General features: G+C 45.8%; 1 protein-coding gene across 1 annotated transcript in view; it reads right to left on the reverse strand.

The window, feature by feature from the left end:
- Positions 1-25,547, reverse strand: part of myo10 (myosin X) — a 366,827-nt gene that overhangs the window by 226,782 nt on the left and 114,498 nt on the right. Inside the window, exons 15-18 of the mRNA XM_072509536.1 lie at positions 16,739-16,853; positions 13,420-13,526; positions 11,414-11,626; positions 983-1,022 (exon numbers count right to left, since the gene is read on the reverse strand). Of these exons, the coding sequence (XP_072365637.1) occupies positions 983-1,022; positions 11,414-11,626; positions 13,420-13,526; positions 16,739-16,853 (475 nt within the window). The remainder of the gene's footprint in view (positions 1-982; positions 1,023-11,413; positions 11,627-13,419; positions 13,527-16,738; positions 16,854-25,547) is intronic.

Below are 25,547 nucleotides of genomic sequence, written 5' to 3' on the forward strand. Positions count from 1 at the left end.
AATGGAGGCACAGAAATGAGTTGGGGATGAAGACAATAATTTCAAAATCAATACAGCGAGAAATAAGAAACGGGTGGAGGTTGACAAGATGTGTACAGGATGGAATGCAGGTCAGGAATTCGGGAAGAGCTGGAATGTAGAGGGCAGAACTCAGAAGGAGAACAATGGAAAGTTTGAATCCAATGTTGACAAAGCCATTGATGGAATGGTGTTCCATTTTTTCCACAGCACAGAATATCAACAAGAACCAGGGGTTCAATTATAGACTGGGACTAGTTTGCATTACTGAGTATAGATGCACATTTTCGGTATGTTACTGCTTCATGCCATTTTCCAGCATGTTTGTGTTATAAATTGCACTGTTCAGAAGTGTATGAAAAATATATTCAATGTGATATGAATTTTTGAAACTTCTAAGAGAATGTTAGGTTATGAAATCCAATGATACTCATCACTACTCAAGTTAAAAGGAACTCTATTTTAATTGCAGATGTCTTTAATTAGAACAGAAAAATAGGTTGTATTGATATAAGTGTATGGAAGGCAGGGGAAAAAATTAAATACAAGTCCTACAATAGAAAACCTTGAACTAAAGCTGAGAAATTTGATTTTATATAAATAATTGGATCAACATAGGCAGGTTGGGAGATGACACCTCTCCCAGATTTTAAAAACATGTATTAATTTGATCACAAATACTTGACAGAAATACAATTAAGGTCTTATATGCATTGTGCTTTCAAAAGGCACACACAACGCTTTTAATTTATCTTTGCTGTTTTGTCCTAGAACTTCAGCAAAGCCAGCTTGAAAAACAAGGTTCAATTGAAAAACTTTCAAAAGGTAAATATAGGAATATAGGAAAAAGGTACATTAATAAGATACAATTACTCCCAAGTTTAGCATGTTAAAAGATCTGAGAAAAACGAAGCTAATTTTTCGAACTTGGTCAGACAAAATGAAGTAACAGATTATGTATTACCTGCTGCACGAGGAGTTCTGCTTCTCGTTTTTGTAGTTCCCTGTAAAAGACATTTCAAAATGAAACAATGTATTAATAATACATTTAAATATTGAGTATGATGCTTGTTGGCTGATAGGTCGTTGCCCAAAACCTTGATTTTGTGTCAATTTAATAAAATGGATGGAACATTAAAGGCAAAATTGGCGAGCATTCGAAAATGATTGTGATGCATAATTAACCTTTTAATTATTCCTTCAGATGCAAGCAGCATGCTTACTTCAAACTGCCTGCTAACTTATGATAGCAATATGATAGTATAGTGCAAAATGTAAAGTCCCAAATTGGTACAAAGCTAGCCTACACCTCTTAAAGGGGAGGGGCATTTTGGCTGGAGCAGATGTAGAAAGTGGCTGGGGAAGACACGGAGATATGGCACAACAGCACAGATTGCATGTTCCCATGTTTTTCAGGTGTGGCACTGGTACAGGAGTTGGACTGGAGGAGAGAGAACCTTTTACCTACAAGAGCCCAGGAAGTCCTCCAGGCAAACTCGGAAAGGCAATGGGCCACTTCTCAATACTCTATGCTCCTCACTAACCCAACTATAATCTCTAGCAATCACAGTTCATACCTCATGTCCAAAGCTCAACTTCACCCTCATCCATTTACTACGGTCTTGGTCTACTTCTCACAGCATGGACGCACTGACATCCACCCAAACACATTGTACCACACTGACATACACTTGTTTCTCTCTCACAGCACAAGAAAGCAGCACCTAACTGGTGAGGAACAGGCATGGTTGCATGTCTTTAATCCTGTGTGTGGGATGGTGCTCCCCATCAATGTAATGGTCATGTGGGCAGCTCTGGGGCGAAAACCATCAAAGATGCTGGTTTATGCGATTCTGTGGAAGAGAAGGCACCGCTGGAGGGGATTAAGGCAAAGTGGGAAGAGGGGGTGGGAGAGGGTATGCAGGAGGGGTTGTGGTGTGAGGTGCTCCGGAGGGTGATTGCCTCAACTTTGTGCGCGAGGTTGGGGCTGATACAACTGAAGGTGGTATATAGAGCACACCTCACAAAGGCGAGATGAGCTAACTCTTTGAGGGGTTAGAGGGTGTTTGTGAGTGTTGCGGGGGTGGGGCATAAACCTCGTTCATATGTTTTGGTCCTGCCCAAAGCTGGAAGGGTATTGGAGTGAGGTCTTCAGGGTAGTTTCGAAGATGGTACATGTGAGATTTGAGCCAGGTCCTCTGGAGGCCATATTCGGGATATCGGATCGGCCGGGGTTGGAAGCAGGTACAGAGGCAAATGGTTTAGCCTTCACCTCGCTGATTGCCCAAAGGCGGATCCTGTTGGGGTGGAGGTCAGTTTCTCCACCCTGAGGTGGCGGGGGATCTGTTGGAGTTTTTGAAACTCGAGAAGGTGAAGTTTGAGTTGAGGGGAAGGATTCAAGGGTTCTACAATTCATGGGCTTTGTTTATAATGCACTTTCAAGAATTGGATGACATCGAACATTACGGGACTTACATTGACTATGTATGGGTGGAATCCTGGGGCGAGATTCTCCGACCACCCCCCCGCCGGTTGCCGATTTCTCCACCACAAGACATTCGGCGGGGGCGGGAATCGCGCCGCGCCGGTTGGCGGCCCCCCCCCCCGCGATTCTCCGGCCCGGATGGGCCGAAGTCGCGCCGCTAAAATGCCTGTCCCGCCGGCGTAGATTAAACCACCTACCTTACCGGCGGGACAAGGTGGCACGGGCAGGCTCCGGGGTCCTTGGGGGGGGGGCGCGGGGCGATCTGGCCCCGGGGGGTGCCACCACGGTGGCCTGGCCAGCGATCGGGGCCCACCAATCCGCGGGCAGGCCTGTGCTGTGGGGGCACTCTTTCCCTTCCGCCTTCGCCATGGTCTCCACCATGGCGGAGGCGGAAGAGACTCCCTCCACTGCGCATGCACGGGAATGCCGTCAGCGGCTGCTGACGCTCCCGTGCATGCGCTGCCCGGAGATGTCATTTCCGCGCCAGCTGGCAGGGCACCAAAGGCCTTTTCCGCCAGCTGGCGGGGCGGAAATTCGTCCAGCGCGGGCCTAGCCCCTTAAGGTTGGGTCGGCGCGATGCCCGACTGATTTGCGCCGTTTTGGACGCCAGTCGGCGGACATCGCGCCATTTCTGGAGAATTTCGCCCCTGATTCCTTTTCTTTTATGTTTGTATTTAAAATGTTGGGGGCTGTTTGGGGGTTGGTGGGAGAAGGGGACTGTTGACCAGGGGATTGACATTGTATTTGTTATTGTTGATTGTTGGTGGGTTTAGATTTGGATGAAAATATGCAAAAGGAGGAAAATAAAAATATATTTTTAAAAAAATGCCGATCTGTTCATAACTAATCCTCCTCCTCGCTTCACACTTTCCTCTCATTCCACATTCCCTTCTGATTTACAAGTTGCACATGATGTAAGCATGCAACTACCAACCATATACCACCCCCCTCCACATGTATAACCTTGCACTGTGCCTTTGGTTTTCAGATACCCGGGAACTGCCACCTGACCAGGCAATAGCAGAACAGAAGGAGTTGGAAGAGCCACAAGACAGTAATGATGAAGAAACATCATCACTTGCCTTTAGACTCAGCCACTAGTTAGATGCTAAGACTACACAGACTTTAGAAGATATTTAGGAGGTGGAGTCTGCGTGTGACGAGTCACCGGGAATAGAATGGCATGCAGCCAGGACCGGGGATAAGGGTAACACAGATGCCACAGCTAACCAGAGGCAGAGTCACCTGTGCTCCTGGTTCTCCATTATCTCCAGGTAGCCATGTCTTCAGCGGTGACATTTTATTCTGACCGAAAGGTATTACGATGATCACTAACAGAGGGAAGGCAGGGTGTGGAAGTTGTTGAACCATAGAATACCTACAGTGCAGGAGGAGGCCATTCGGCCCATCGGGTCTGCGCCACACCATCTCAATGAAAGAGCACTATACCTAGGCCCACGCACGACCCTATCCCCATAACCCACCAAACCTGCTCATCTTTGGGTACCAAGAGGTAATTTAGCATGGCCAATCCATCTAACCTGCACATCTATATCTTTGGACTGTGGGAGGAAACCAGAGCACCCGGAGGAAACCCACGCAGACACAGGGACAAAGTGCAAACTCCAGTCACCCAAGGCCGGAAAGTAACCCGGTCCCTGGCACTGTGAAGAAGCAGTGCTAACCACTGTGTCACCAGGCTGCCTGTGAATGATGAATTGGGTTGAACTGGTACTGTCGTTGGACTTGTCGGGTTTTGTTGGTTGCTTACTCCTCAGCTGCTTGCTGTATACCTGGTGGCAACAAGGTTTGTCATTGTATCAGAAATTACATTCTGAAGCCAAATTGCATTGTTAGGTGATTAGCATTGGCTCAAGAGTGGGGCATGAAAGGAACTGAGAGACCTTGTCACTCTTAAGAATAAACCTGCTTTTGAGGTAAAAGACGAGCTTTCGGCTCAGATAAAAACAGAAAATGCTGAAAAAACTCAGGGCTGGCAGCATCTGTGGAAAGAGAAAGAGTTTGCGTTTCATAGATTATCATAGAATTTACAGTGCAGAAGGAGGCCATTCAGCCCATCGAGTCTGCACCGGCTCTTGGAAAGGCACCCTACACCCAAGGTCAACACCTCCACCCTATCCCCATAACCCAGTAACCCCACCCAACACTAAGGGCAATTTTGGACACTAAGGGCAATTTATCATGGCCAATCCACCTAACCTGCACATCTTTGGACTGTGGGAGGAAACCGGAGCACCTGGAGGAAACCCACGCACACACGGGGAGGATGTGCAGACTCCGCACAGACAGTGACCCAAGCCGGAATCGAACCTGGGACCCTGGAGCTGTGAAGCAATTGTGCTATCCACAATGCTACCGTGCTGCCCACAGTTTCAAGCCTGTCTGACTCAGTCATTGGCAGCAGTGCAGATTAGGAGCTCAGTCTGTGCCCGAGAATAGACCCTGGAGTGCAGCCTGGTAAATAGAATGGGACCCAGTCTCAAATGAAATGATTGAGCAGCTGGGAGGTTAGCAGTTGTTGGGACAGTCTAAGCCAAGTCCAGTTGTCTTCATAACTTATTGTAGGCAGAAGTAGCAAGAGGGCTCACAGGTTGAGCTGGAGCTGCTGATGCAGGAAATTGAAGGAGAGGAGCTGAAATCCCAATACTAGGAAACAAAGTTTAAAGGAGTTTTGTGACTCGGTGATCGCTGACAGAGGTGGATTGCTGAGAAATTCCGAGCACCTGTTTTGGTTGTGTCTACCACGTGAAGTGCATGGCGTGTTCAACCACGGTTTGCCTGTTAATTCATGATTACCTCATGTTAATTCTGGATACCTCTTGACTGTACTTTGTTGACTCTTGTATGGTAAAAGTTCTTTTTGTTTAAAACATGTAAGCTTGTGACATTATTCTCTTAGTAAGCACCTGGGTTTCAAATTGTGTCTACATTACAACAAAAGTTACAGGTTCATAACCACATAGTAGGCAATATAAGGATCCTCCTATTTAAACCTGATTCCCTTTTATTTATTTTTTAAATCAGCAGATGTGCTATTTGGTCTGACCTCAGGGTACCCCTGATGAGTTCATAGAGTCATCGATGTTTACAACATCTATAGTGGGTAAAGTCTTGGAGGGGATTATAAGAGACAAGATTTATAATCATCTAGATAGGAATAATATGATCAGGGATAGTCAGCATGGCTTTGTGAAGGGTAGGTCATGCCTCATAAACCTTATCGAGTTCTTTCAGAAGGTGACTGAACAGGTAGACAAGGGTAGAGCAGTTGATGTGGTGTATATGGATTTCAGGAAAGCGTTTGATAAGGTTCCCCACGGTAGGCTATTGCAGAAAATACGGAGGCTGGGGATTGAGGGAGATTTAGAGATGTGGATCAGAAATTGGCTAGCTGAAAGAAGACAGAGGGTGGTGGTTGATGGGAAATGTTCAGAATGGAGTTCAGTTACAAGTGGCGTACCACAAGGATCTGTTCTGGGGCCGTTGCGGTTTGTCATTTTTATCAATGACCTAGAGGAAGGCGCAGAGGGGTGGGTGAGTAAATTTGCAGATGACATTAAAGTCGGTGGTGTTGTCGACAGTGTGGAAGGATGTAGCAGGTTACAGAGGGATATAGATAAGCTGCAGAGCTGGGCTGAGAGGTGGCAAATGGAGTTTAATGTAGAGAAGTGTGAGGTGATTCACTTTGGAAGGAATAACAGGAATGCGGAATATTTGGCTAATGGTAAAGTTCTTGGCAGTGTGGATGAGCAGAGGGATCTAGGTGTCCATGTACATAGATCCCTGAAAGTTGCCACCCAGGTTGATAGGGTTGTGAAGAAGGCCTATGGAGTGTTGGCCTTTATTGGTAGAGGGATTGAGTTCCGGAGTCGGGAGGTCATGTTGCAGCTCTCTGGTGCGGCCGCATTTGGAGTATTGCGTACAGTTCTGGTCACCGCATTATAGGAAGGACGTGGAGGCTTTGGAGCGGGTGCAGAGGAGATTTACCAGGATGTTGCCTGGTATGGAGGGAAAATCTTATGAGGAAAGGCTGATGGACTTGAGGTTGTTTTTGTTGGAGAGAAGAAGGTTAAGAGGAGACTTAATAGAGGCATACAAAATGATCAGGGGGTTAGATAGGGTGGACAGTGAGAACCTTCTCCCGCGGATGGAAATGGCTAGCACGAGGGGGACATAGCTTTAAACTGAGGGGCAATAGATATAGGACAGAGGTCAGAGGTAGGTTCTTTACGCAAAGAGTAGTGAGGCCGTGGAATGCCCTACCTGCAACAGTAGTGAACTCGCCAACATTGAGGGCATTTAAAGGTTTATTGGATAAACATATGGATGATAATGGCATAGTGTAGGTTAGATGGCTTTTGTTTCGGTGCAACATCGTGGGCCGAAGGGCCTGTACTGAGCTGTATCGTTCTATGTTCTATGAAACAGGCCCTTCGGCCCAGCTTATCCATGCCGCCCAGTTTCTATCACTAAGCTAGTCCCATTTGCCCACATTTGGCCCATATCCCTCCATACCCACCCTGCACATGTAACTGTCTAACTGCTTTTTAAAAGACAAAAACGGACCCGCCACGACCACTGGCTCGGGCAGTCCGTTCCAGATGCTCACCACCCTCTGTGTGAAGAAATTTCCACTCTGGTCTCTTTTGTTTCTCTCCCCTCTCACCTTCAACCTCTGCCCTCTAGTTCTGGACTCCTCTACCTTTGGGAAAAGAGGTCAACCATATCTATGCTCTATTGTGCTATTTGGCCCAGGGATGATGCTGCGGAATGTTCTGCAGAGCTCAAACAGACTCCATTTCGTAGAGCAAAGCACATTTGTTTGAAGAGGCAGTTTATATATCTTTCTCTGCTGGTGAATACTTCTTTGGATTAATAAGCTTGAAAAGGCAGTTTATCTCTCGCTCTACAGCCAGTTAAACCTGCGAGAGGATAGCCGACTACAAAGACTTTCAACATCAGCATTGAGAACACATCTCACTGACTCTCATATTTTAATTCTTATGATTTTACCCCTTTCCCTTCCTTGGTGTGCGCCCGTCTTTGAGTGTTTGGGTAGAGGGTGGGACGGTTGAAGGGGGAGGTAGATTAGCAGGTCATTATTTAGTTTAATTATTGCATGTTTTAACTCTTTTCTTGTAACTAAACAGTTATTGTGTTTTTATTTACAAATCTGGTGTCTGTAAGTCATTTGATTAGTCTCGGGCCAACAATCTCGGCAAGCTGATAAGAATTATTTGTTAATTCACTTATGTTGCGACTCCGCATCAAGGGGGGCTGAAACTTACCGTGCCCTAACCCAGGGTGTCATAACATAAATTGGGGGCTTGTCCAGGATTTGAACACGGAAGCTCTCGCATCCTCCTATTAAAACCCGATTCCGTTTATTATTTTTTTGTTTATCTGGGCAATTACTGCAGCAGCTGACAGATTTCAGTCAGCACCTCTTTCGTGAAGTGAAACCATCTTCTGTTCCTTGCTTTGTTTGAGGTGGAACAATTGACCCTTGAGGACACGTGGCATCCTGCTGAGACCATTTGTTCCTCCCCTCCTCCTCCCTCTTTTAAAAAAAAATATTTTTCTCCTCCTCCTTTTTCACATTTTCTCCCAAATTTACACCCAACAATAAACAATAATCAGTAACGAATGTAATGTCAATCCCCATATCAATAACAGCAATCCCATCCTCCCACCAAACCCCCAAACATTAGAAAGCTTGTTAACATAAACAAATAACAAAAAGGAATCAAGAGTCACCCATAGTCACCATTAACACATGAACTCTCCCAACCTCCACCCCCCTAATGTTCGATGTAATCCAATTCTCGAAAGTGCATAATGAATAACACCCATTAATTGTAGAATCTCCCCATCCTTCCCCTCAGTTCATGATCCTTTCCCTCAGTCAAGAATTCCAGCATGTCCCCCCGCCAGGCTAGGGCACAGGATGGAGAGGTTGATTTCCACCCCTTCGAGCGACCAATGAGGCGAAGGCTATAACATCTGCCTCCGCACCCGTTTCCAAGCCCGGCTGGTCCGACACCCCAACATGGCCTCCCGAGGGCCCGGGTCCAGTTTCACGTACACCACTTTAGAAATTACCCTAAACCCCACCCACCCCCCCAATGTTCACACACATCTTCTACCCCCTCAAAGAGCCAGTTCATCCTCGCCCTTGTGAGGTGTGCTCTATATACCAAGGTCTGCTCTCTATACCATCCTCCTCCCTCTTTAAGGCGTGTGTATTTCTCATGCTCGTTATCATATTGCAAACAAGAGGGATACAAACTAATATCGTCTGTAGGATTAAATGGCCTGGGTCCAATGCTTTGAAGTCAGGATTAAGTCCTCCAGCGCAAGTGAATTAGAGCACAACTAACAGTACAAACCAACAAATACCACTATTACCTCAGCAACAGCCAGCATATACTAATCAGTAACTAACCAGAATGTAACTGGTGACCCTTTTTATTAGCATTGGTGGGGGATCTTTCCTGCTGCTGAACACATGTTCAGCTGTTTAAGATTAAGATAGGGCATTAGTTGGGAATGGAGGATCCAAATCACAGAACTAGCATCAAACCTCTGTTACATGGTGAAAGACAACACAAATAACAAGAACAAAGAAAATTACAGCACAGGAACAGGTCCTTCAGCCCTCCCAGCCTGCGCCGATCCAGATCCTTTATTTAAACCGGTCTTCTATTTTCCAAGGATCTACTTCCCTCTGTTCCCCGCCCGTTCATACATCTGTCTAGATGCATCTTAAATGATGCTATCGTGCCCGCCTCTACCACCTCCGCTGGCAAAGCGTTCCAGGCACCCACCACCCTCTGCATAAAAAACTTTCCTCGCACAACCCTTAAACTTTCCCCCTCTCACCTTGAAATCGTGACCCCTTGTAATTCACACCCCCACTCTTGGAAAAAGCTTGTTGCTATCCACCCTGTCCATAACTCTCATAAATTTGTGTACCTCAATCAGGTCCCCCCTCAACCTCCATCTTTCCAAAGAAAACAATCCTAACCTACTCAACCTTTCTTCATAGCCAGCACCCTCCATATCAGGCAACATCCTGGTGAACCTCCTCTGCACCCTCTCTGAAGCATCCACATCCTTCTGGTAATGTGGCGACCAGAACTGCACGCAGTATTCCAAATGTGGCCCAACCAAAGTCCTATACAACTGTAACATGACCTGCCGACTCTTGTACCCAAAACCCCGTCCGATGAAGGCAAGCATGCTGTATGCCTTTTTGACCACTCTATCGACCTGCGTTGCCACCTTCAGGGTACAATGGACCTGAACTCCCAGATCTCTCTGTACATCAATTTTCCCCAGGGCTCTTCCATTGACCGTATAGTCCGCTCTTGAATTATATCTTCCAAAATGCATCACCTCGCATTTGCCTGGATTGAACTCCATTTGCCATTTCTCTGCCCAACTCTCCAATCTTTCTATATTTTGCTGTACTCTCTGACAGTCCTCCTCGCCATCTGCAACTCCACCAATCTTAGTATCATTTGCAAACTTGCTAATCAGACCACCTATACCTTCGTCCAGATCATTTATGTATATCACAAATAACAATGGTCCAAGCACAGATCCCTGTGGAACACCACTAGTCACCTTTCTCCATTTTGAGACATCCCCTTCCACCACTACTCTCGGTCTCCTGTTGCCCAGCCAGTCCTTTATCCATCTAGCTAATACACGCTGAACCCCATACGACTTCACTTTTTCCATCAACCTGCCATGGGAAACTTTATCAAACGCCTTACTGAAGTCCATGTATATGACATCTAAAGCCCTTCCCTCATCAATTAACTTAGTCACTTCCTCAAAGAATTCAATTAGGTTTGTAAGACATGACCTTCCCTGAACAAAACCATGCTGCCTATCACTGATAAGCCTATTTTCTTCCAAATGTGAATAGATCCTATCCGTCAGTATCTTCTCCAACAGTTTGACTACCACTGACGTCAAGCTCACAGGTCTATAATTCCCTGGATTATCCCTGCTACCCTTCTAACCTGCTAACCAATGTGGTTACTCTGCTTACGTCTGCCACATGTACCCTGCATCTGTGCAAACATCCTCACCAAATTAGCATCCAGCACAGGCAGCATCAGATGTGTGCACATGTGCTGCAGACACCATTTTAGAACCAAATCAACATTCATTGCACTGAAAATGCCAGTGCGAGGCAACAGAACTTCGCAAAAAATGTCTTCATGACTTCATGTTTCCTGTTTGGGGTGAGAAAACCTTTTGCTTAAATAACATGAGCACACACTTTCGTAACTAGTTGGCGAGCGATCAGGAAAACCAGCTTCCAAATCATGTATACAGGCAGCTGGGAACACCACCGCCAGGAGTTTCCCCGCCAAGTCACTCACCATCCCGGCTTGGAAATATATACCGTTCCTTCACTGTCGCTGGGTCAAAATCCCAGAACTCCCTCCCTAACAGTAGTGGGTGTACCTACAACACATGGACTTCAGCGGTTCAAGAAGGCAGCTCACCACCACCTGCTGAAAGGCAACTAGGGATGGGCAATAAATGCTGACCTAGCCAGCGACGCCCACATCCCATAATGAATTACAATAAATATAAGGAATATAAGAAACTAATGTTTAAATATACATCACCATGTCAATGATAAATTTCACAAAGGATTCATTTATCAGCCTCACCAACTGCGGTGGCAGTATTCAACAAACTACAAATACTTGCAATTGAAACAAAAGTTACCTTAATCATCAGGAAGCAATGACCATCATACACTGAAATTTCACTACTTTTCCTTTTAAAATGGCATTTTTGAAAGTAAAGAAAAATTAATTTGATGGTTGCTGGGGGCAAGAAGACATGCATTAAGATACAGACCTTTCTTCCTGGTCTTTCTTTCTCTGCACCTCATCTTCCCATCTTTTATTTTCAAGTAGTTGTTTATAGTGTCTGCGTGCCAGCTGACCTCGTCGGCGTGTCTGTAATATTATTGTGGAATTCCGCATGTGGTGAAATCTCTTTCTCCAGAAGAAAGCTCGATAATTTTTCTGAATTATGATAACCATGTCAAGAATCTTTTTGTACTGTTTCCTGTTTGGAGTGAGAAAACCTTTTGCTTAAATAACATGAGAACACACTAGTCCACAAATTTATTTTCTAAAAAGAATTCTAGACAGAAGTTACTGGATATAGGTTTGGAGTAACTCACCTCCTGACCCCCAAAGCCTGTCCACAAGGCACATGTCAGGAGTATAATTAAATACTCCACTTGCCCAGATGAGTGCAGCTCCAACAATGCTCAAGAAGCTCGACTTTATCCAGGACAAAGCAGCCTGCTTGATTGCTCCTCCTTCCACAAACATTCAAACTCTCCACCACTGACGAACAGTGGCAGCTGTGTACCATTTACAAGATGCACTGCAGTAACTCATCAAGGTTCCTTAGACAGCACCTTCCAAACCCACGACCACTACCATCTAGAAGGACAACAGCAGCAGATACCTGGGAACCCCATCGCCTGGAGGTTCCCCTCCAAGTCACTCACCACCCTGACTTGTAAATATATCGCCGCTCCATCAATGTCACTGTGGCAACATCTTGGAACTCCTTCCCTATTAGCACAGTTGGTGTACCTGCACCTCAAGGACTGCAGCGGTTCAAGAAGGCAACTCATCACCACCTTCTGAAGGGAAACTAGGGATGGGCAATAAATGCTGGCCTAACCAGTGATGCCCACATCCTGTAAATAAATTTTTAAAAAAAGAACATCCTTACTCAGATAAGGACACTAAAACTGCACACAATACTCCAGATGTGGCCGCACCAATCTGGTGTTTACTATTGCAGTAAAACATCTCTATTCCTATACTGGAATCGACTCACTATGAAGGCCAACAAACCTTCTGTACTCTCTGCTGTACCTACACGCTTACTTTCAGTGAGTGATGCACAAGGACACCAAGGTCTCGCTGAGTATCCACCTCACTCAATTTACACCCATTCAAATAATAATCTGCCTTCCTATTTTTGTTTCCGAAGCAAGTAACCTCATAATTATCCACATTATATTTCATCTGCCATACGTGTGCCCAGTCACTCAGCCTGTCCAAATTCCTCTGAAGCAACTCTGCATCCTCCTCACAGCTCACCCTCCCACCCAACTTTGTATCATCTACAAATTTGGAGATAATACATATAATTCCCTCGCCTAAATCATTAATATATAATGTGAACAGTTGGGGTCCTAGCACAGATCCCTGCGGTACCACAAAGTTAATACAATTTTTGCTTCCTATTTGCTCGCCAGCTTTCTTTCCATCTCAAGACACTACCTGTAATCCCATACGCTTTAACTTTACATATGGGGCGGTATGGTGGCACAGTGAATAGCACTGCTGCCTCATAGTTCCAGGGTCACAGGTTCAATTCCGGCTTCGGGCAGATGTCTGTGTGGAGTTTGCACTTTCTTCCCGTGCCTGCGTGGGTTTCCTCCGGGTGCTCCTGTTTCCTCCCACAGTCCAAAGGTGTGCAAGTTAGGTAGATTGGCTATGCTAAAAATTGCCCCTTAGTATCCAAAAAGGTTAGGCAGGTTACTGGGATAGGGTGGAGGTGTGGGCTTAAGTAGGTTGCTCTTTCCAGCTGCCGGTGCAGACTCAATGGGCTGAATGGCCTCCTTCTGCACTGTAAATTCTATGATTCTATGAAGAATGATATAATTGAACCTTGATAAGTTGATTCCCATCTTACAATATAATAAATGGTCAAACAAGTTACTCCGTTTCATCTGGTTAGAACATGCACTTAGTTACGAATAGAAAGTAAACAAATTCAGACAAATATTAATAAATAAACCTTTTTGTAACATTCAAAATCTTCATGCTTACCTTGCCAGATAGCCGAGGACATGAGCCTGTATCATCATGGCTGCTTTGCAAACCTCAACTTCACGTTGTTTCTCCAGCTTGTGTTCAAGAGACTCCCGTATGAAAACCTGTGCAGAGTAGAATATATGTAAGACAAATAACTCTCTACTGATCAAAAGGCATTCCTATCAGGGAATAATGGTCATTTTCTGTTACACTCTTGAATTTCATAATATATACATTTAAAGTATTTAAAAAATCTCAGGTAAAGATACATTTGTGTTTCAAATGATTAAAAATGAGTTGGGGTCTCTCAGTTATCGTCTTATAACACAATATTAGCCAACTTACATCTAAACATTTTGATCGGTTTACCAGTTCACTGACACAAATCTGATTGGCTGAAAGCCAAGAAGATATCTAGGGTTAATTTTAAAATGTACACTTTGAAATTTGATGAAGATATTCCAATATGTAGAACATTGAAAGATTACTGAGGATTGAAAGTGTTTTCTCCCCCTCTGCCTAGAAGATATGAACTTATAATGAGGCAGTTATCCTCCCACGTCTCACAGAAGCATAAGAGTTTGAAGAATAAGTGTAAGCAGGTTCATAGCTAGCATCACAGCTGAGTAACTTGGATACTTGAGGATAAGGAACTTAGTTTCAGACAAAAGTGGGATGTGGGAAATAAGGGGCTGGAGGCCACATTTCTGGTTCAGCACGCCGGCAGGATGCTCCGTTATGCCGAATGGTCAATGGGGTTTCCCGTTGTGGGGTTTCCACGCCGTTGGGAAACCCCCGGACTTCTGGCAAAATGGAGCATCCCACCACCGGAGAATCCAGTCCAAGCTCTTTCAAAGAGACATGACAGCCTGAATGATCACTTTTCTGTGCTGCGCGTTTCTCTGATTTTATAATTCATCTCCACGCATGTGTTTTAAGCAGGAACCATGGCTTTTAACATTTCTCTCCAAAACTCGCAGCGAAGCAAACTATACCAAATTCAACCAACAGCATGTACTGGGAAAAGAACTCACTCCTTCCTTGACTGTATTGTTCTGTTAATCACCAAGATCTGTGTTTATCCACAAAGCCGAGCATTTAACAACTGTTGTGAGCTGAGCTTGACATTGGCACACTGGCATGGAACACAAATACATTTGACTATCCAGCTTTCTCAGGCTTGTCAATATTTATTAAAATGAATAATAGGATAAATGTCAAATGTCAGCAAATTTCTCTGAAACAATGTTGATTCCTGTGTTTGAAATTATGCAGTGAACATGTGCCTAATGCGTTAGGTTGAGAAAACGACATGAACATGTTTTGGGTGATAAACCAATTATTTGTTTTTAAATTTAGTGAAATGAGAAGGCAAAGTCTACAGATCATTTTAGCTACGTCAGATTTCAATGTGGGTCAATATGTAAATTATTAAGCAGAAAAGGAAGTCTGTGGGTGGAATTCAACCAAACAATTTTGAAGTGTCATTTTGGGTGACTTTCGCAGGTTGGTTCTCGCTGGCTTTTCGGGGGAGATCCACACCGCTCTTCAACCAAATGTAGTCATTTTGGGGGACTTTGGGTGTTTCTCCCCGGTCAAGAATCTTGCAAGGGCCAGAAACGTATAGTTACGTGGAGAGATTGGATAGGTTGGGGTTATTTCCTTGGAACAAAGGAAGGCTGAGGGGGGACTTAATTGAGGTGAACAAAATTATGAGGGGAAGAGATAGAGTGGGCAGGATGAAATTGTTTCCCTTTGTGGAGACTTCTAGAACCAGGGGCCATAGATTCAAGATAAGTGGCAGAAGGTGTCGAGGTGACATGAGGAAGAAGCTCTTTTCGCAGAGGGTAGTGGGAGTCTGGAATTCGCTGCCCGAGTTGGTGGAGGCAGAGACCCTAAACTCTTTGTAAAAAGTACATGAATCTTCACCTTTAAGTGCAGGAAGGTGGGATTAGAAAGAGCACCTGGATGTCCTTGGGCTGGCATGAACAAGATGGGCTGAATGGCCTCCATCTGTGCTGTAACTTATCTATGGTTCTAAGACCAAACATGCAAATGTTTTCGCCATTGAGGAGCTGAACTCACCGACGAGACCTGCTCCTCAAAGATTTTGAAAGGGTGCCTCAAGTAAGTGAGATTGAGGGTACTCTACACCCCCACCCACGGACAATGTAACCTGCCGCACAGGTGAACATTTACCCCCCCCCCCCTCCCCACAAGTGACGACACCCTGCTATGGGGTGGCTGAGGGCCCGCCCCCTTTACAGGCTTCCTCATCCCTTTTTTCGCACCCCTGCCTTTAGAATCCCCACGGTTACCTCCATCCCCCTCCCCATCTATGGTTCTAAGACCAAACATGCAAATGTTTTCATCATTGAGGAGCTGAACTCACCGACGAGACCTGCTCCTCAAAGATTTTGAAAGGGTGCCTCAAGTAAGTGAGATTGAGGGTACTCTACACCCCCACCCACGGACAATGTAACCTGCCGCACAGGTGAACATTTACCCCCCCCCCCCCCCTCCCCACAAGTGACGACACCCTGCTATGGGGTGGCTGAGGGCCCGCCCCCTTTACAGGCTTCCTCATCCCTTTTTTCGCACCCCTGCCTTTAGAATCCCCACGGTTACCTCCATCCCCCTAACCCTTATGAGGTCCCTTCATATATACCCTACACCCCCCCCCCCACCCTTTATAACAACCCTCATCCCTCCTTTCGTGGGCATGGGCCCACTTCAGGCCTCAACCCTTCGCCACCCGAGTACTGCCAACCGCGTACCCTTGCAGTGCCAGGGTGGCAGTGCCAAGTTTTCCAGATGCCAGAGGGAGGGTCAGGGGGCAACCTTGCCCTGACCCATCCCCCATGTACCATTATGCCTCGTTCAAATTTGTGTGGGCCAGTACTAAATGGCGCCTGGTTGAGGTCTTACTGGGGAGGCCGTTCGTTCCCGTGTACCGGAAGAATCTGGTGCAGACATATTTAAATGTCAGCTCATTAGAAGATGCACATCTGGGTTTCGCCCAGTGAGGGCGAGATCCAGATCGCGGCGTCTTGCGAGGTTCGGCTGAATCTCGTGAGACGTCTCAAGCATTGCAAATCTCATGAGAGGCCTCTCGTGAGATTCAACGGCCTCGTCGCGTGGCCAAGACGAACATGACAAGGCCAGTAAATCACGCCCCTATGTTAGTAGGCAAAATATGTCGGTGAGGATGGGGTTTGCTTGAAAAGTATCGTACCAATAATTTTTGAACATTAAAGACAGATTTATTTTCCTGATGTTAACTAGATGTCAGAACATAATTCACAGGGAAAAACATGTTTCTAAACCAATTTACCTTTGTTTTACCCAACTGCCAGTCTGTATTAGTGTTGTCATAGCAATAAAGTAATGCAGCACACTGTCCTCTTAGATCATCAGGTAGGGAAAGGTTCCGCATCAAGACTTTATATCTGAGGAAAGAAACCAACAAGTCATTCATTTTTTTTTTCTACAAATGCCTTACATTTTCACTGATATGTTAAAGACTGTTGCTTGGAACTTCCACAGGAGACTGACTCTTGATCATTCACTGTAACTACTACAGTTGCTGGAGAGAAATGGGATAGATGGCTGTATATACTATTTTCCAGCATTCCCATCAAAGTTATAGAGGACCCTTGGTAGAGTCCAGACCTCTTCGGAGATATTTTGCTGCTGAGATGAACAAAGGTAAAGTTTTCACCTCTGCTAGTCTGTAAACAATTGGGCTGGAATTTGCTGGCCGTCAGGATTCTCTTTTCCCACCCATGAGTTTGCTGGCGGTGTGGGGTGACTTCAATGGGAAATTCCATTGACAAGTGGCAGGAAGAGAGAATCCCACCACCCAGTGAATGGCCCAACCTGTCCATGCCGCCCAGTTTTTACCACGAAGCTAGCCCCAATTGGCCGCATTTGGCCCATATCCCTCTATACCCATCTTACCCATATAAATGTCGAAATGCTCTTTAAAAGACAAAATTGTATCCGCCTCTACTACTGCCTCTGGCAGCTCGTTCCAGACACTGACCACCCTCTGGACCCTTTTGTATATCTCCCGTCTCACCGTAAACCTATGGATCTAGTTTTAAATTCCCCTACCTTTGGGAAAAGATGTGGACCATCTACCTTATCTATGCCCCTCATTATTTTATAGACCTCTACAAGATAACCCCCAATCCTCCTACACTCCAGGGAAAAAAAATTCCAGTCTATCCAGCCTCTCCTTATCACTCAAACTATCAAGTCCCGGTAGCGTCCCAATAAATCTTTTCTGCACTCTTTCTAGTTTAATATCCTTTCTATAATAGAGTGACCAGAACTGTACACAGTATTCCAAGTGTGGCCTTACTAATGTCTTGTACAACGTCAGCAAGACGTCCCACGTCCTAGATTCAATGTTCTGATCAATGAAACCAAGCGTGCCGAATGCCTTCTTCAACAACCCGTCCACCTGCCACTCCACATTCAAGGAGCAAGTATTCCTAGATCTCTTTGTTCTATAACTCTCCCCAACTCCCTACTATTAACTGAGTAGGTCCTGCCCCGATTCAATCTACCAAAATACATCAAGTCACATTTATCTAAATTAACCTCCATCTGCCATTCATCGGCCCACTGGCCCAATTGATCAAGATCCCCTTCTGATCCTAGATAACCTTCTTCACTGTCCACTATGTCACCAATCTTAGTGTCATCTGCAAACTTACTAACCATGCCTCCTAAATTCTCATCCAAATCATGAATAAAAATAACATTGGGTCCAGCACTGATCCCTGAGGCACACCGCTGGTCACAGGCCTCCAGTTTGATAAAACAACCCTCTATAACCACCCCTTCCTTGTCTTCCGTTGTCAAGCCAATTTTGTATCCATTTAGCTACCTCACCCTGTATCCCGTGACATTCAACCTTATGCAACAACCTACCATGAGGTACCTTGTCAAAGGCCTTGCTAAAGTCCATGCAGACAATACCCACTGCACTACCCTCATCTATCTTCTTGGTTATCCCTTCAAAAAACTCAATCAAATTCGTGGGACATGATTTTCCACTTACAAAGCCAGGCTGACTGTCCCTAATCAGTCCTTATCTCTCTTAATGCCTATAGATCCAGTCTCTCAGAATACCTTCTGACAACTTACCCACCACAGACGTTAGGCTCACTGTTCTATAGTTCCCAAGCTTTACACTGCACTCCTTCTTAAACAAAGACACAACATTTGCTACCCTCCAATCTTCAGGCACCTCACTTATGGCTGTTGACGAATCAAATCTCTGCTAGGGGACCCGCAATTTCCTCCCCCGCCTCCCACAACATCCTGGGATACATTTCATCAGATCCTGGGGATTTATCTATCTTGATCTGCTTTAAGACTTCCAGCACCTCCTCTATAATATGTACACTCCTCAAGACATCAGCATTAATTTCCCCAAGTTCCCGACAGTAAATACCGATGAGAAATATTCATTTAGGATCTCCCCCATCTTTTGTGGATCCACACTTAGATGGCCTTAGAACATAGAACTGTACAGCACAGTACAGGTCCTTCGGCCCACGATGTTGTGCCAAACTAGTCTGAAACTAAGATCAAATCAACCTACTCCCAATCATTCTAGTGCACTCCATATGCCTATCCAATAACCGCTTGAAAGTTCCTAAAGTGTCCGACTCTATTACCATAGCTGGGAGTGCATTCCACGCCCCAACCACTCTCTGAGTAAAGGACCTACCTCTGACATCCCTCCTATATCTTCCACCATTAACCTTATAGTTATGGCCCCTTGTAACAGCTACAACCAACCGAGGAAAAAGTCACTGATAGTTTGAGTCATAAGGAGAGGCTGGATAGACTCTGAATGTCCACTCTATCTATCCCTCTCATCATCTTATACACCTCAATTAAGTCACCTCTCATCCTCCTTGAAACTATCAAGTCCCAGCAGCGTCCTAATAAATCCCTGCACTGACTGCTTCTTCCCCCTCCTTTTAAACATCACCCAGGTACCTTCATTCTTAGGAGTAACTACATCCCTGTAGCTTCTATCTATAACTGACTCTGCCTCCCTAATTCTCCTCAGTCAGCCTCGTAGATCCTTAAGAGGCCCTACCCACTCCCTAGTTACTCTTTTGCTCTTTATGTATTTGTAGAAGCTCTTTGGGTTCTCCTTTGCCTTCTCTGCCAAAGTTATCTCTTGTCCCCTTTTTACCCTCCTGATTTCTCTTTTAACTCTACTCCGACAAGCCCGAAACTCTTCAAGGGACCCACTTGATCCCAGCTGCCTATGCATGTTATATGTCTCCTTCTTCTTTTTGATCAGAGTCTCAGTAACCAGAGTCATCCAATATTCCCAACTTCTACCAGCCTTGTACTTCACTCTAAAAAGAATGTGCTTACCCTGAATCCTGGTTAACACACTTTTGAAAGCCTCCTAGCCATCCCTTTGCCTGCCAACAGACTCCCCGAATCAACTTTTGAAAGTGCCTGTCTAAAACCATCAAAATTGGCCTTGCCCCAATTTAGAATTTTAACTTTTGGGCCAGACCCATCATTCTCCATAGCTAGCTTAAAACTAATGGAATTATGTTCACTGGTCCCAAAGTGATCCCTCACTACACTTCTATCACCTGCCCTTCCTTATTTCCCAAGAGGAGGTCAAGTTTTGCCCCCTCTTTAGTCGGGCCATCCACATACTGAATGAGAAATTCATCCTGAATACACTCTCCATCCATGTCCCTAATGCCATGGCTGTCCCAGTCAATGTTGGGAAAGTTAAGTCCCCAACTATTATCATCTTATTTTTCTTGCAACTCTCTGTATTCTCCTTACATATTTGCTCCTCAACTATTGGGGCCTGTAGTACAATCCTATCAAAGTGATCTCTCCCTTCTTATTTTTCAGTTCGACCCATATAAACTCAGTTGGCGAACCCTCAGAAACATCCCCTCTCAGTACTTTGATTCCCCTTAATCAAAAACGCAACTCCCCCTCCTCTCTTACCTTCTGCTCTATATTTCCTATAACATCTGTACCCTGGAACATTAACTGCCAGTCCTGCCCCTCCCTTAGCCATGTTTGAGTTATGGCTATAATATCCCAGTTCCATGTACCCATCCATGTCCTGAGTTCATCTGCCTTGCTCGTCAGGCCTCTTGTATTGAAATAAATACAGTTTAATCTCGACTTCCCTTGCTCTCTGCCCTGCTTTCTCAGACCATCTGTCCAGTCACGTTTTGTATTCACTCCCTGTGTATTATTTCTCTTAGCTTGGACCCATTCACCAAGTTCTCCAGTCTCTGTACAGTAGCCCTTTTTGATTTTTGACTTTGGTTTCTCTGCCTTTCACTTTTTCCCTTAATGCCTTTTATTTCTGTCCCCGCTTTACTTCCCTCCGACTTCCTGCATCGGTTCCCATCCCCCTGCCACATTAATTTAAACCCTTCCAAACAGCATGAGCAAACACTGCTCCTTGGACATTGGTCCCAGTCCTGCCTAGGTGCAGACAGTTTGGTTTGTACTGGTCCCACCTCTCCCAGAACCGGTTCCATTGTCCCAGGAATTTGAATCCCTTCCTCTTGTACCATCTCTCAAGCCACGTATTCATCTGACCTATCCTGACGTTCCTACTCTGACTAGCACGTGGGACTGGTAGCAATCCTCAGATTACTATCTTTGAGGTCCTACTTTTTAAGTTAACACCTAATTCCCTAAATTCAGTTTGTAGGGCCTCACCACGTTTTTACCTGTAGTGTTGGTGCCTGTATTGCACCACGACAGCTGGTTGTTCACCCTCCCCCTCCAGAATGTCCTGCAGCCGTTCCGAGACATCATTGACCCACAGGATATGGCTCGCGGAAGAACTGATTTATTTTTGGTGAAGGTGCAGATCTGGATCCTGGATTGTTCAGGCTAATATACGTTTAGAATGCAGACTCTCTTGACCAGCCCATTCAGCCCTATGACGTTCCATGTAATCAGTCTGGTCAGCGGGCTTCTCTCCCCCCCCCCCCCCCCCCCACCCCCCCCCCCCCCACCCCCCGACTAGCCATCACCCTTTTTAGGCCAACCTCTAGCTTGCGCCCTCCGCCTCTTCGAGCCCCCCCACTCGGGCATTCGCCGTTCCCGACCTACCATTTGTCCCCCAGTAACAGTTCCTGCCCTGTCAGCAAAGCAGCTCCACCCTCTCTCCCTAGCAACAACACTAGAAACCCAACCCCCCAAGTCAAGCTCCAGCTTAACATCTGCTTGCCCCCCCACTGCGCTTCCGAGAATCAGCTGATCCATGCTGACTTGATAGCGCTCGCCCCTGGCACCAAGCAGCCCGTCTCCCCATTGTTCTTTCCCCTCTTCCCCCCCACTTGGACAAACATATTAAAAGCATCACATTCCACAGTAAACAAAGATAAGTAAAAAATACAGTGAAGAAACAGCCACTTTAGAAAAAGAAAACACACAAACACAGAACCAACCCCAAAGACCATCCCCCCTCTAACCAGCTCCCTGCAAGACAAAGTTACCTTTAGCCATCCAAACAGCCCCTTATTACACACAGCACTGCTTATACTTATACAGCCCAGCACAACAAATCGCCACCACAGTACTCTCCAAGGCAGCCCTATGGGGAACTGTGGGGCAGCACGGTAGCCTTGTGGATAGCACAATTGCTTCACAGCTCCAGGGTCCCAGGTTCGATTCCGGCTTGGGTCACTGTCTGTGCGGAGTCTGCACATCCTCTCCGTGTGTGCGTGGGTTTCCTCCGGGTGCTCCGGTTTCCTCCCACAGTCCAAAGATGTGCAGGTTAGGTGGATTGGCCACGATAAATTGCCCTTAGTGTCCAAAATTGCCCTTAGTGTTGGGTGGGGTTACTGGGTTATGGGGATAGGGTGGCGGTGTTGACCTTGGGTAGGGTGCTCTTTCCAAGAGCCGGTGCAGACTCGATGGGCCGAATGGCCTCCTTCTGCACTGTAAATTCTATGAAGGCTTCAGTATCTTTTAATTTGCCTCCAGCCTCTTTTCTTTCATAAAAGTCCATACTTCGTCTGGTGTTGACGGAGAAGTCCCGTTCCTCATGTGTGACCCACAGACGGGCTGGGTACAGCATCCAAAACTTCACCCTCTTCTTAAAGAGGGCCATGTTTTCCCAATTACACCCAGCTCGCCTCTTGGCCAAATCCGCACCCATGTCCTGATAAATGCATAGCTCACAATTCTCCCACTTGCTGCTCCGTTCCTTCTTGGCCCACCGCAGAACATGTTCCTTGTCCAGGAATCTGAAAGCGTACCACCATGGCCCTCAGCGGCTCGTTCGCTCGGGGCTTCTTCGTGAGGGCTCCGTGCACTCTATTCACTTCCAGGGCCCGAGGGAACGCCTCAACCCCCATCAACTTCTCCAATACGTCCGTCACATAAGTCATAAGTCCTCGCATCCGATCCCTCACTGCATCAGGGAGGCTGCCAATTCTAAGATTCTGCCTCCTGGACCTGTTCTCCAGGTCCTCCAGCTTCTCCTGCATTCTTTTCTGGCGGTCGTTCATCATCTCCACCTTGGTCTCCAGCACGTTGTGCACTACTCGTTCTCGGACACCTTTTTCTCCACCTCCTGGATTGCTCTCCCATGGGTCTCTTGATTCTGCACAACTTGATAAATCGAAGCCTTAATCGGGTCCAGCGTGTCCTTCTTCGGCTTGGCGAAGCAATCTTTAAAAAAACTCCACCAGCTGCCCCGTCGACCACTGTGCCATCTCCTTGCTCTCTGTCATGCTTTTCCGCGTTGCCGGCTCTGCTCGCCTCTCCCTTATCGGACTTTGTCTTCTCACTCGGCCACTTCTGGTCCAATTCTCCAAACACCGGAGGGGGATTTCTCCTCACTGTCTCACTCTTCACTGATTTATCCAATAAAATCCGGGAAAAAAAAAGAAAAAGAGGAAAAAGGTCCAAAAGTCCTCCTAAGCTCATCTTGTGTTGCCCTATTATATATTTTCTTTTCTTCCCATGTACTTAATGATCTGCTCGCAGAAAAATACTTTTCACTGTACCTCGGTACACATGACAATAAACAAATCCAATCCAATCCTAAATCTATTTCCCCGTATTTTGAGGCCATGCTCCCTAGTTCTGCTTTCACCCACCAGTGGAAACAACCTATCTATTGCCTTCAGAATTTTATATGTTTCTATAAGATCCCCCTGCATCCTTCTAAATTACAACAAGTACAGTCCCAGTTTACTCAACCTCTCCTCGTAATCCAACCCCCTCAACTCTGGGATTAACCTAGTGAATCTTCTCTGCACACCATCCAGCGCCAGTAAATCCTTTCTCAGGTAAGGAGACCATAAACTGAACACAATACTCCTGGTGTGGCCTCATTAACACCTTATACAATTGTAGCATAACCTCCCTCGCCTGAAACTCCATCCCTGTAGCAATGGAGGACAAAAGTCTATTTGCCTTCTTAATCATCTGTTACACCTGTAAACCAACTTTCTGCGACTCATGCACTAGCACACCCTGCACAGCAGCATGTTTTAATATTTTATCATTTAAATAATAATCCCTTTTGCTGTTATTCCTACCAAAATGGATAACCTCACATTTGTCAACATTGTATTCCATCTGCCAGACCCTAGCCCATTCACTTAAACTATCACTTGGTGTGATATATGGACTGTTAAGTAGTTTGTTTTTATCGTTTTGTGTAACGGTATTGTTAACCATTTAATAAACAAAATATTCTGAAGTGGAGCTGCAAGGTGTGTTTGCTGATTACACATGCTGGTAGCCGCAAGTGTCTGAAGGTTATGTATTTGCTGCTGCTTCGTGCTTCTGTGGCCTGGAGTAAGGAAAAGGGAGGATGCAAGTTGACCTGCTGCCAGTGCTGGAGAGGGATGCTCTTTCACTCTTTTGGTTGAGGCGCAAGTCTGGCGAATCAGACGGCGAGACAGCAGTAATGGTGAGACGCTCTTTTGGGCTCATTTCAGACACTAAGTTCTGCTAAATATGGACTGCTAGGGGCGGCACAATGGTTAGTACTTCTGCCTCACGGTGCTGAGGCCCCAGGTTCGATCTCAGCCCCGAGTCATTGTCTGTGTGGAGTTTGCACATTCTCCCCATGTCTCCGTGGGTGTCAACCCCACCACCTAATGATGTGCAGGGTAGTGGATTGGCCATGCGAAATTGCCCCTTGATTGGAAAAAAAAACGGACTGCGATCGTGCCGATGAGGTCATCAAGAAACCCCCACCAATCGTGCCAAAATGACACTTCAAAATGCTTCCTTTAAATCGTGCCCAATGAATGATTTCAAAAGGAAATTGGATACACACTTGAAGGAAATAAACTTTGAAAACAGCAGATCCCATTATTATTCCACACACGCACACATCTAAATTTCCACAACTTCCACAAGAATGTTGTGCTTGCAGGGCCTGTGACTATAGAATTGGTCCTTTTAGAGGTCTCAAATCACATGTGAACTGTCCTGCCAATTTATGACCTTTGCTGATGGTTAACCTTTGTTGGTGGACTTACAATAAACATAATTAAATCATAGAACATAACAGCGCAGTACAGGCCCTTCAGCCCTCGATGTTGCGCCAACCTGTGAAACCACTCTAAAGCCCATCTACACTATTCCCTTATCGTCCATATGTCTATCCAACGACCATTTGAATGCCCTTAGCGTTGGCGAGTCCACTACTGTTGCAGGCAGGGCATTCCACGCCCTTACTACTCTCCGAGTAAAGAACCTACCTCTGACATCTGTCTTATATCTATCTTCCCTCAATTTAAAGCTATGTCCCCTCGTGCTAGACATCACCATCCGAGGAAAAAGGCTCTCACTGTCCACCCTATCCAATCCTCTGATCATCTGGTATGCCTCAATTAAGTCACCTCTTAACCTTCTCTCTAACGAAAACAGCCTCAAGTCCCTCAGCCTTTCCTCATAAGATCTTCCCTCCATACCAGGCAACATTCTGGTAAATCTCCTCTGCACCCTTTCCAATGCTTCCACATCCTTCTTATAATGTGGCAACCAGAATTGCACGTAATACTCAAAATGCGGCCGCACCAGAGTTTTGTACAGCTGCAACATGACCTCATGGCTCCGAAACTCAAGCCCTCTACCAATAA

The sequence above is a fragment of the Scyliorhinus torazame genome, chromosome 6 (genome assembly GCF_047496885.1).
Source record: "Scyliorhinus torazame isolate Kashiwa2021f chromosome 6, sScyTor2.1, whole genome shotgun sequence".
Lineage (NCBI taxonomy): Eukaryota > Metazoa > Chordata > Chondrichthyes > Carcharhiniformes > Scyliorhinidae > Scyliorhinus > Scyliorhinus torazame.